This window comes from Pholcus phalangioides, unplaced genomic scaffold (assembly GCF_987345545.1).
Source record: "Pholcus phalangioides strain wild (caught in Gottingen) unplaced genomic scaffold, Ppha-v1.0 ptg000008l_1, whole genome shotgun sequence".
Classification (NCBI taxonomy): domain Eukaryota; kingdom Metazoa; phylum Arthropoda; class Arachnida; order Araneae; family Pholcidae; genus Pholcus; species Pholcus phalangioides.
This window is the reverse complement of record NW_028301601.1, coordinates 46,669,632-46,682,375: the sequence shown is the minus strand read 5'-3', so window position 1 is coordinate 46,682,375 and position 12,744 is coordinate 46,669,632. Positions and strand designations below refer to the sequence as shown.

Below are 12,744 nucleotides of genomic sequence, written 5' to 3'. Positions count from 1 at the left end.
ATATTTATACTTCCAGGAAGCTCCACAGCTTGATGAACAAGTTGCAATGGCAAATTATCAATACACAGGAGCAACAATCCACGTTCATCCATACCTATCTTCCCTTGTTAATTATGCTCAGCCTGTTAAGTTCCAAGGTTTCGATGTTGCTGAAGGTGAGTTTTGCAAAGGTTTTTGAGAGCTTGTTCTATGATGCCATTCCCCGTAGTCAGTGGTGTCTTAACGAATGGGCCCAAGTCGAACAAACAAAGGCTCTTAAAAATTATTAAGGTTTTTCATTAATACTCATATATATTCAATATATGTATTTTTTAAATTTAGTCTTTTTCATTGAAATAATAAAAAGAGCCCGTAAAAATGTTTGAGTCCAGTCCCTAAACTCGGTGCCTGAGTGGCAGGGTGGTTGCCGTTAGGTCCCAGGTTTAATCCCATGGAAGAATGTAGATAACAAGATATTTTTCCTAACAAACTTGTTTCGACCACTGATAGATGGTACCTTTATTTCTAACCCAACTTATTAAAAACAGTAAATTTTGTATAGTGATATGGCAGGAGTTGGTATGCGGTGAAATAGTTCCTGAACTCAGGGTTGCCCTTAGAAAGTGTGCTCTCCCTCTTTCCCGCCCCCCCCCCCCAGTGCAAAAAACCAGTTGTAGACCCATTCGTGAGGGATATTAAAAATAATTTTCTCTAATCCCTTATACAGTAAAACTTCCCATAACCACAAGCGCCAGCTTGAAGAAAACATTGGAGGGGTTAGAAATTGCTGGTCATCCCATATACGGGACTCAAGCGTGTACACAGGAGGAGGAAGTTGCATTGCATTGTTTTTTCAGAAATTATTGGGGCTCAAATGACCTCAGCCCCTAGGTTCCGGCGCCTATGCCCATAATAGACATTTTCCACAGTGGACACTGCCTGTTAATGGACACTTTTCTGAGTCCCATGAAATAGGCCAAAAATGTAAAGTATTTACTCTGTATTAGCTTATACCCTTTTCTTTTGGGGACATAATTTTCACTCCTACACAATTCACCATACACTCTCAATTTTATTTTCTTCATTTCGACATTCCCCCATACTTTCTCTTACATTTGCTATCCTGAAATTTTTAGAAATGTTCAGTTTTTCTGTTCAATACTTTTTAATTCAATGCAACTTGCAATAACTCTTTATTTCTCCATTTGCAAATCTTTTAATGATTTTAACTATAAAGTGGCAACTTTTGCATAACAATTAATTATGCCCCATAATTTACCCTACAAATTTTTGCAATCATTATACTTAAAGAGCCTTTACCTTATTATTGTATTTTTTTCCTTCACAAAAATAAAACCTGTTTTTTTTTTCATTTCTATTTCTGGAGTGCAGGGCCCAGTATAATCCCACCCTTAGCACATATTTTAAGAGCAGCATTGTTTCCAATAAGAAAAATAGAACCAATAGTTGTGATAATGCAATGGCAAATGGCAGTTCCTGAACGTGTTAAGACTGCCCCACCCACAATGAGAAAAATAGAGCCAAAAGTCGTGATCGCCTGATGCAGGGCAGACAGCATGAATATACAAAGCCTCTTATACTGTAGACCAGGGGGTGCACGACCTTCTGCCCTCTAAGATGTTCTATCTGGTTCGCGAGAGGTGTTCTGAAAGAAAAGTATCAATACACACAACATGATAGGTACATTAATTTCTAGACTGTGAGTGCCACCATATCACATTTCTGGTGCACTGACTAAAAAGGTTGAGCACCCCTGCTGTTGACTGTTCCTCATCTAAGAGGCTTTGGTATACATACAACTCGCATTGCAAGAAATCTCTCATTTATAAAGTGAATGTTTGCTAAAATTTTTGCTCGTCTTGCAAAACACTTGTAAACCAAATTACTTCCAATATGAAGTTTTAATGTACATTGTTTCCCTTGAAGTTGGAACTTTGTTTTTGAATACCCATGTAATTTCAAGAGAATCATTCTTTTTTTTTTCAGAAAAAAATTTGACCTACAATATGTCTTCCTTTGCCGAAAACACTGCGTTAGGTTATTTGAAGTCTCAAGCAATTGAGTTTGTAAAGTATCCTTTTCTGAAAATCGAAACGTAAAAATGGATGGTAAAATGGTAATGAATTGCCCTATGGTAATAGACTAGATTGTGCATACATAACTCACACATCTTTAGGACCAGAGAGTCTTGCACAGTGTTATAGAACTTATTTCCCTGTAATTGAATAATTATAATTTTGTTCACTATTTAGCTTAATATAACAAAGCACAAACGTGTACAGACACAAACATATACATAGATACAAATATACACTTTGTGACCTGAAGGGACTTCAAGGTCCTTCCAGCAGGGTTAGAATTTCAAATATGTTTCAAGCAACAGCTTATATAAAGACCAGACACATATTGTATATTTGTTCATGTATTTATGATTGTATTTTTTGTATTGTGTTTTTGTTTATTGTATAATAGTTGTTACCCACAGCTTCTCTTGTGTGAATTTGGTAATCTGAAAGTTCTTTCTTAAGACCCCTTTAGTGGTTTAATTTTAAAAAAATCCTTTCTTAGTGAGTTTCTACATTATTAACTAAAACTACTGACCAAATATCATGTTTATAGCTTCAGGGGTTTGGCATGGGAATGTGCTGCCCCCATATAACTTTTAACCCCCCCCCCCCCCCATGATCCCATGAGAGGATGAATTTTGAAAAATCCCTTGTTAGTGAGTCTCTACATTATAAAATAAAACTACTGACCAAATTTCATATCTATAGTGGTTTTGGCTCAGCAATGATGAATCAGTCAGGACATGTTATTTTATATGTATAGATTTTGTTTAAATAATACACATTCCTTGATATTTTGATCATTGCCTTGATGTCAATTGATGCATCTTTTGCTATTTTGTGTGTTTTTCCTTTGACCATTTGAATAGCTATAACAAAAGGCAGCTGAGTAGAATATATCCTAAGGGAACGAGGGCAGATTCCAGCAATTATTTGCCTCAGGTGAGATAGTCTGAAATCTTCCAATAAAAGACAAATTACATTTCATTCATCACTATATAACTAAAAACTGTTTTTGAGAATATTTAAAGTTTTTCCCCTATTTAGATTTTTTGGAATGCTGGTTGTCAGATGGTTGCTTTGAATTTTCAAACACCAGATCTTCCAATGCAACTAAATCAGGGAAAATTCGAGTACAATGGAGGATGCGGGTAAGCTTCATTAGTTGCATACATGTAAATACATGTTATTTTCCTTCAAAATATTACAAATTTTTAACTGTAACCACTTTTGTGCTGTAATTTTGTGCCTGTAATTTGCAAATCATGCATTTAAAAGATACCCGAATTTCTTAGCGTGAACTGCAGCAATTTATCTGCAGTTTTTTTCCCCTGAATATGGTTTGAATAAAAGTAAATATTTCTAAAAATGATCCACAAAAAATTTAAGAGATAGTATGTAGATGAGAGCAGAGTCATATTTACAGGGGGGAGGGACTTCCTTACTAGCCGAAACGGTGACGCAGTCCATATTAGGGAGAGGGGCAAATTATATTATTTAGGGGGACAAGGCAGCAAATTTAAGGACTTGGGGTGTCTAGAATGGGAAAAGGGTGACAAAACCATAAATCTGCATTTGTCTAAAGAGCAAGAAACAGGTCTTAAGATTTGGTAATCATGAGAGTCATCTCAAGAGGGTGCAAGCATATCATCACAAGAGTGATCCAGAGAGTGTGCAAGCATGTAAGTCATCGTATAAGACTGACCAAGAAAGTGAGGTGCCAGATTAGTGATTGACCTATAGAATGTGTAGGTATGGGAGTTACTCAGAAGGTGCATAAGTATGAAAGTGACCTATAGAGGAGTAACCAAAAGAGTTACCTAGCCAGTGCGGAAGCATCGAAATGATCTAGTGAGTGAGTAAGATAGGGGAGGTATCCAGAGAGCGTGCAAACATATGAGTGGCCAAAACAGTGACTTGAAGACAAGCGTGCATATTTACGGGCAGAGGGGGGGGGTTAAGCAGGCTATAGCCCAGCGCAGCCAATGTAAGGAATGAGTAGTCAAGGAAATTAGACTAGAATGGGTAAAGGGGCAACAAAGTTTGTATAGCCTACACAAAGGCGGAAAAACCATAAATCTGCTCCGGTTGAGAGTAGAATCAACTTTTTTTTCCCATAGAAAAATTGACCAACAGCATCTTCTATTCCTTGGTATTTTGTTAGTGGTGACGCAGATAAGTACCAAAACTTTACACTTGCAGATTACAGGATGACTTTTTTTCCCTCAAAGTAGAAGAATTCACATTTTTTGATTATACACTGCCATGACAAGAAATAACGGTAAATGATTTCATGATTGAAAAACCAACTTCAGAGAATTATTATTATACAATTCTCTTTCATATTAACCAGGTATCTTTTGAAGCCGGACTTCATGAGGAGACCCGATAAAACATTTGATCCATTCGCCGAATCCCCTGTAGATGGAGTGATAGCTGCTCAGTGTTCTGTGAGAGTGATTTCTGGTCAGTTCCTTTCAGATAAAAAAGTTGGGACGTACGTTGAAGTAGACATGTATGGTCTTCCCACGGACACCATCCGTAAAGAATTCCGTACTCGCCTCGTTCCAGCAAACGGACTTAATCCTGTTTACAATGAGGAGCCTTTTGTTTTTAGGAAGGTACTGTATGGTTTACTTCTATAAATATGTTGCCCATTAAATTAAATTTAATCTAGGTCTAGTAATATAAAGCAAAACTAAACAATAACTAGAGAAAAATTATTAATTTCTATGTTGCAAACACTTGCTGCTATGAAACATGTCATATATATTCTTGTACAAGCTGATTTTTTGGTTTGAAAATTTGTTTTTAGATTTGGGGAGGGGGTTAACTTATATAAATGAGTCAGTTTCTGGGGAAGGGGGAATTCAAACCAAGTTTTAGGGGTTCCTGCTTTTTTTTTGTGACTTTAATATCCCACAAATATATATATTTTTCCCTAAAATGTGTGTAATTTAAAAAGAAAAACATGGATAATACTCTTCTTTCTCAGTTAGTCTCTGTAGTTTATGGGTGTGTTGATGAAAGGAGTGACAGCTTGTATAAAACATGCTTAATTTATCCAAATATTATATGATAAAATAAAAGACTATAAAAACATTCTTTTGGCAACAACAATGACAGTCATTCCTAAGTGCATTCGAAAACTAACTCTCCTATTGTTGATGGCCTTGACTCTATGGTCGGCTTTGACTGAGTCCTTACAGCTAGTCTCCCACCAACGATAGAGAACTACTTGCAGGGCAGCCGCCTGACCCGTCTACCAGAGCTGGTGGTTGAAAGATTGGTGCTTGTCATTGGAAATCTGTTGGTCATTGGAAGCTTTTATCTGTTAGTCATTGGAGGTCGCTAGAATTTGCTGGACATGAGTTGGCAAGCGCTGCAAGAGCAAAGTTTCCAGGAGGTTATCACCAATGTGGTCAGACACCTTCCTTCGCATCTTGAGAAGCAGCCAGGATAGCTTCTGGTTGCCCAATTGCATGCCTGAGATCAAGTCTTTAAGACAATGTGCCTCAGTATCGGCATATTGGGAGCACAAGCGATGTATCAGATCTGTGAATGGCAACACAGCCAGAGGACTAGTGAACACATGCCTAACCACAGCCAATTCCTCTAGTTCCAATGCCACCAGGGCATGATGGAACTTTATCTCCACTGTCACTCCAGTGAGAGTGAATTGAGATTCGAACTGCAGGAACCTCATTGAGAAGGCAGTTTACCAAAATCGAGGTGGTTTAATCCCAACCCGATTAAGTCAGTTCTTGAGCCATGAAATGAGATTCACAATGAATAAAATATAAAAGAGAATATACGGTAGCGAGAGCAGTATAGAAATATATATATACGGCTCAGATCACACCCGGTGTACCCAATTATGGGTGCAAAAGGAGTGGCATCTTGTGTAAAATATATTTAATTTACCAAAATATTATACAGTAAAATAAAAGACTATAAAAATATTCTGATGACAACAACAATCAAAGCCATTCCTAAGCATGTTCGAAAACCAATGCTCCTATTGTTGATGGCCTTGAATCTGCTGTCAGCTTTGATAGAGTCCCTACAAGTTACTATTGGTTAGTAGGTTTATTATTTCTATTCATTCTTTTAATCATAGTTTTGATGTGAATCAAATACTAGCAAGGATTTCTTATATTTATAATTAGATTTTAATCCATGTATAGGTAGTCCTTCCAGATCTGGCTGTGATTCGAATTGCTGTATTTGATGAAAGCAGCAAAATGTTAGGTCAAAGAATTCTTCCTTTAGATGGCCTGCAAGCAGGTAAGTGAAAGGACATGGAAGGCTTTTGAAGTTAATCATTTTCTTCCTGTGATTTTGACATTTCTTGTTGGTTATCTTTACTGAAAGTTCATTTCTTTGACTTCATTGATCAAAACATTTTTTCCCTTCTTTGTCAACTTGCCTTTCTTCCGAGATACAATGATACCTGGTGTTGGGCTGGGGGTGGGGTGTCTCTACTCTTGAGAAATTTGAATTTTGAACAAAAAAAATGTGCTTGAATTTGTTAGCAAATATTCCAGTTATGAGCTGGCAATAAGAGGAATTTAGTTTTGAGAAATCATTGATGAAGTCGAAGCTGACAGTGATTGTCATACTGTACTGTACTTATAAATTTAATTTGTCTTTCTATCAAAACTACTCTTGTTATTACGCATGTCACCACACTACAGTATACTAATTGATTTTTATGCAAGTACTCAAGGGTATTGGAGCAGAGATTCAGTGAGTGCTTGAGCACACCCACATTATTTTGAGTCGAGGGACTGAGCACCCCCCCCCCCTTTCCTTAATTGATTCTGAAATCAAAATTTCTAGCTTAGAACTCTAGCTGAGCACCTGCTGGTCTAAAAACGTCTGACCCCACTGCAAGTGTTAGTAAATTGAGTGGGGGGATTTGAAAGCAACCTCAATTTTATTTTAAATAAACAAAGTTTATATGTAGAGAGAGAGAGAGAGGCATGCTCTCTCTCTGGCAAAATGCCCAATGAAGTGGCTGAGAAAAAGATGGCCATAACAAATATGGATGTCATGTTTTCTAAAATACAGTAACCCAATTAAAAATACGATAATAAAAACTAAAGACTATATATACATGATAAAATATAATCCAATGCCCAATAAATATATTCTAAGAATGGATAACTTCTCAATTTACCCCAATATCCTTATAATTTTTTTTAACGAGTCAATTGTGTTAGATATTGATGTTTAAGATTAAGTGATTTTGATGTTTTCGTATATACAATAGAAGTCTGTTATAACTGGGTTGGGTTTCCACCATCAAAAACCTAAATGAATGCTTTTGGATAATATTTTAAACACAATTGGTTAATAACATGATGAGTAGAGCCCGGATTATATACACTTAAAAAGTGGCAAAATATGCTTTAAAAATATGCAAATATTCACGTAAAAATGTCAAAATATATACTATCTTTACACACAACCATATCTTTTTGAATATTTTTTTTCAGCCACCTCGTTAGGTGCCTGATGTGGCCTTTGTGTTTGTATTTAAAAAAAACCCTGAAAAAAATTAAATTCCAAAATATGTACCAAAAATAAGAAAATATGCGTTAAAAAATCACTATGCAAGAAAAAGCAGATATGTTTTTAAAATGCATATTTTATATTTGTTAGTGCATATTAATTTACAAAAAAATATCACCACATATGCATATACTGCATATGCAAATAACTTCTAAATATTTTTATTTGAGCATTTTTAATTTCTAGTTATAGTTGTGGCTGTTCGGTAACAAAATACCGGTAAAAAAAATTTCAAGGCTATTTCTAAAAGAACTAAACATTTTTGATGCTATCTCTAGAAATAGCGTTACAATGAAACTGTGGATATTTGAAGAAAAAAAACAATCACACCTGCGAGGAAAAAAACCGATGTAGGAAAATATTATGAGCAATATTCATTGGAGAAATTATGAAAAAGTGATTGAGCATCAATAAATCTTCACAAATATGCATTTATTTTGAAAATTCTTTGATTTTCTGCATTTATATGCATTAATGCTGGAAAAAGCCAAAATATGCAAATGCATATGTTCATATGCATTTGCATATAACACGGGCTCTAATGATGAGAAACCTTCCTTTTAAGCATATTACAATGTTTTATTTTTAAACATTAATTTATTACAATAATTGAGAAAATATTAATTACTAGCTATAATACCTGGCGCTGCCCGGGTTTTCTTCAATTACTGAGAGGATGAAAAAGTGGCAAACCATTACAAAGGCATGAACTATCATGCATAATACTGCTAGCAGCATTAAAGAAATGGCAAACCATTATGAAGGCATATGCATGTCTGAAATGTATTGCTAGGGAACCACGGTAACCAAAGTAAACATTCCGAAAGTGATTGTTGAGGCCCAAAAACCATTGTTGCAGACAGTTTTTCGGCCATTTTGGGCATTTGTCCTGCTCAGACGAACTTTTAAAGTAGCTATCGTTCAAGTCGGGTCCCATTATATATCCAAAATTTGGCAAAGATAGATCTAAAATTATAGATTTGTATAGAGATCATACACACGCACACAGAAAATCAATTTTATATGTATAGGTGATAGATGATAAATTTTGAATTTTTCGACAGACAAGAGTCTATAATTTAGTGGTCCATTTTATCTAAAATACTGATTACCTAGATTCAATTTACTAAGTGAAATAGAGTTGTTTATTCAAAATATGGGATAGACCAGAGTTTGAGTTTCCATGAGGGCAGAGATGAATTTTTCTTTCCTAAACATCAATACATCAATATCTCTTCATATAGCCAATTTTGTCGTAAATATCATGAAAAAGTTTGTCAACGTATTTTTTCTCCAATTTCATGATAAGAATTACTTTCAGAAGCAAATTAAACTTACATACAATTTTTTTATCATTATATGTTCAAATGATCTATTTTCTCGCTCATCGATATTCATATGTTTTCTGTTTAGCAATTTTGTTGTATAATCTTAGTTATAGCAAATCAATTTTTTTTTATGCATAGGCTATCGTCATGTATCACTAAGAACTGAGGGAAATTTCCATATGCCATTGGCTATGCTTTTCATCAGTGTAGAACTGAAAATATATGTGCCTGATGGTTTAGGAGGTGAGATATGTTAATCTCTTTGAATAAAGTTTGGTATTAACTATGTTATATAGCCATTCATTTTTTTTTCTTTATACAAATTGAATGTTATATAGTATAAGTATGTGTGTCTGTGGCTTGTCTGTAAGTGCTCTATGGGTAAATTTTTGGGTTCTGATTTTTTTTTATTTGCTTTTCACTGCAATTATTAGTTGTTTTTGCTTATTCATCGTTTAATAACCAAATTTAATTTTTTTTCGACTGTTCATTAACACTTTAAAAAAAGTCTGATCAAACTTTTAAAATCATGTGTGCCTAAAATCTCAAAAACCGTGAATTTTGCATTACCTACTGGCCACAGAAGCCTTGTTTGTTAGCAACGACAAAGTTGCCAATTAAATGAAAAACAATGCATTATGAAAATAAAGAATTTGCGATAACATCATCCATGCCTGTGACATGTCAAAAGATATCTGATTGGAAGTGTTTCACGAAATAAAAATTTCTTTTACTGAAAAAAATTCTCCAATGTGTGAAGCAAAATGCATGCAAAAAATCAGCAATTAAGAGCCACTTGCACTTCCCAGATGTAAGGGAAGTCGCTACATCAAAAAGTTTGAAAACCAGTGAGCTATGATATATTATATTTATTTGTTTTGTGTGTTAAAGATTTGATGGATGCACTTTCGGACCCAAGAGCATTTCTTTCGGCTCAAGAAAAACGCTTGGCACAGATGAGGGCAATGGGAATCGAAGAGGCAGACATCCAGACTAAAGATTTGCAGCTTGGACCATCAAACTCTGTATCAAAGAAAGAGGATGAGAAAAAAGGTATGATATATTCTTCCTTATATAGCTTGCATGAAACATGAGCGGATACTGGCTCCTTGAATGAATGACTAGATCACAGAAGGTGTGTACAGCGAATGGGGAGGAGAAATGTCCACTACTCACGTATGCCAATAATTCAATTTTTCCACTACACGGGAGGTAGTGATCACTCTCTCTGTAGCCATCTATGCAGTGACAGGTATCAGATTTACTGTAGATAAGCTGTTGGAAACATTTTCCAACATCGGATACACACTTGTATAAAAATTGTGTTTAGTATATTTGATAATGATGTACAGTGAAACTTGTCTAAGATGGACACTGTATGAGATGGAAACCTGTCTTAAGTGGAACAAATATATAGTCTAGCGAATAATTAATTGTTTTTCAATATTAGGAAACGTCGTTAACACTGAAACTGTAGAATGCGGAAACTAAAGGCATATTTAGTCCATTTGTAGATACAAACCTGCTACAACAGAAAGAAGTTGTTTTGATCACCATTTTGTTAGACAAACTCTTTCACTTCTTGCAAAAATGATGAATGCTTACTATCTATCTGAATTGGTTCTGGGGCTCTGGCTTGAGAGGAAGCAGATTTACTATTCAAAATTTAGCAAAAGCTTGTTTAAAAAAGCAAAATTTAAGTGTTACAGATATGTAGAATCTTTCTTTCACAAACGTTATTGGTTGTTGATCTCATTATCACTGTTTTTTAAAAAGGTATGAAATTTCTCAATTTTTATTTTAAATACAGTGAAACCTTGCTACAACGATACTCGATATAAAGATATCCTTTACTACAATAAATCCCTCTATGATGATATTTTTAGGAGATTTTTGAAATCGCTATAAAACTATATTTTTTTATATTTTGCTCAAAATCGTTTTGAATTTAATTTTAACTTTGTCACTTGTTTTCCTTCTTCTGAAGGCATCTGATAACATCAGTATTTTGCTTTAAAAAATCATGTGTAAGAATTTTATTTTGAAGTTTAACTATTAGCGTATTAAATATGAAGTTTCAAATGTGCAGTTATTTGAAACAACAAGCATGAAAAAAATTCAAAATAATTATATGCATGTCTCTGTTTAACACTCATTGGTTTATAGAAGTTGGGGGTGATGTCTCAAAACAAGCTTTGTAAATGATAGAAATAAATCACTGCATATATTTTTATGTGCCCCTGTATGAAACGGAAACCCATCTTGAACGGAAAATAATTCCAGGCTCTTTTGAACTTCCGTTTTATACAGGTTTCACTGTATATTTAAATTACACCTGATTAGAACGAAAATTAATTTGGAATTGAATCACCTGAAATTGAACTTTCATATGTTAATGAAATAAACTTCCAATCATTGCAGATGATTTCAAAATTGAGCCAATCACAAGTGAATCATTGAAAGTAGAGAAGGCATTCATGAAACTAACGAGGAAGCAGCAAAAAGAACTGGAAAGCCTCAGGAGGAAGCATCACAAGGAAAAGGTTGTTATACAAAAGCAACAGTGCACTTCCGTAGACAAAGCTATGAAAACCATCAAAAAGTAAGCTTATAAAAAATTTATCACATAAAATTATCTAAAGATAAATCAAGTACAGTAATGTCCCCACCTTACCCAGTAATTCATTCATGGGTGACTCATGGGTGTATGCAGGATTAACCTTTGGAGGGGCACACCGGGTTTGGGAGGGATACAATAAACTTCTTCCAGAGAATTTTGGGTTAGCAACCTTCAAAAAGTATTTTGAATTAACATAAATTGATTAAGGTAGCATATAAATCATAAATGGTATTTTCTTTCGATGTCTTAGTCATTTTAGAAAGAAATTAAAAAATATATTTTGAATTTTTTTGATCATCTTCTGGGGGCACGAGTCCTCCTGTGCTCCTCCTTACATATATCTCTGCTAGGACTAATGACGTAAGTTGAGGTAAAGTTTTTACTGTTGATACACCTCCACCTCTGCTCCAAGAAAAAAGTAAATGTTCGAGTTTTCTTCATTTTTCCTTATCTATTTGTCATTTTGATGAGAATCTCATGGGCGAAACATTCCCAGTCTAAGGAAAAGAGGCCAAATGCTTGAATCTGCTCAAAATACATCTAATTACAAAAAAACATTTTTAGGCCAAGATGGCATAAATGCAGAATGATGCAAGTCAAGGTATTACTGTATGTACACTTTAAAGAAGAAATAAATTACTGCATTTAAACCACTGCATAATAATCCAGAACAGGATTTATATATAGATTTCTCTATTTTTTTATCCCATTTTGTCTTAGTAAAAATTTTTAAAAGAATATTTTTCTCAAAATCTTTTTAGTGATGATGTGGCGAATGACCCTCAGATTAGAAGCTTAGTTGTAGATCAGATGAAGCAATGGTCAACCATGATGGAAAGGCATAGAAAAGATGAATGGGACCTTGCAAGGACTCATTTGCTGCAGCAACGCGAGATTCTTCAGAAATTGATGGAAATTGCGCAAGCTCAACAGATGAAACAACTTGAAGGGAAGTTTGAAAGGTATTGATTTCTCTCTTTGCAGTTTACTCTATCGTATAGTCTACTCTGTCTTTAGACCTATAATGCATATTTAATCCATCGAAATTCAACAGAATGTTTTCTTTAAAAACATAAAACTGATAGTTATAATGAGTATTATACATACATACATACATATATATATATATATATATATATTTTTTTTTTTTTTT

At 34.5% G+C, this 12,744-nt stretch overlaps 1 protein-coding gene across 1 annotated transcript in view; it reads left to right on the top strand.

Annotated features, from left to right (window-relative positions):
- The window catches only part of norpA (no receptor potential A), a 100,342-nt gene that overhangs the window by 72,293 nt on the left and 15,305 nt on the right, over window positions 1–12,744 (top strand). The window contains exons 17-26 of the mRNA XM_089234808.1: window positions 17–155; window positions 1,987–2,071; window positions 2,936–3,008; window positions 3,114–3,217; window positions 4,420–4,687; window positions 6,254–6,353; window positions 9,110–9,214; window positions 9,863–10,024; window positions 11,393–11,573; window positions 12,353–12,553. Coding sequence (XP_089090934.1) covers window positions 17–155; window positions 1,987–2,071; window positions 2,936–3,008; window positions 3,114–3,217; window positions 4,420–4,687; window positions 6,254–6,353; window positions 9,110–9,214; window positions 9,863–10,024; window positions 11,393–11,573; window positions 12,353–12,553 — 1,418 coding nt within the window. The remainder of the gene's footprint in view (window positions 1–16; window positions 156–1,986; window positions 2,072–2,935; window positions 3,009–3,113; window positions 3,218–4,419; window positions 4,688–6,253; window positions 6,354–9,109; window positions 9,215–9,862; window positions 10,025–11,392; window positions 11,574–12,352; window positions 12,554–12,744) is intronic.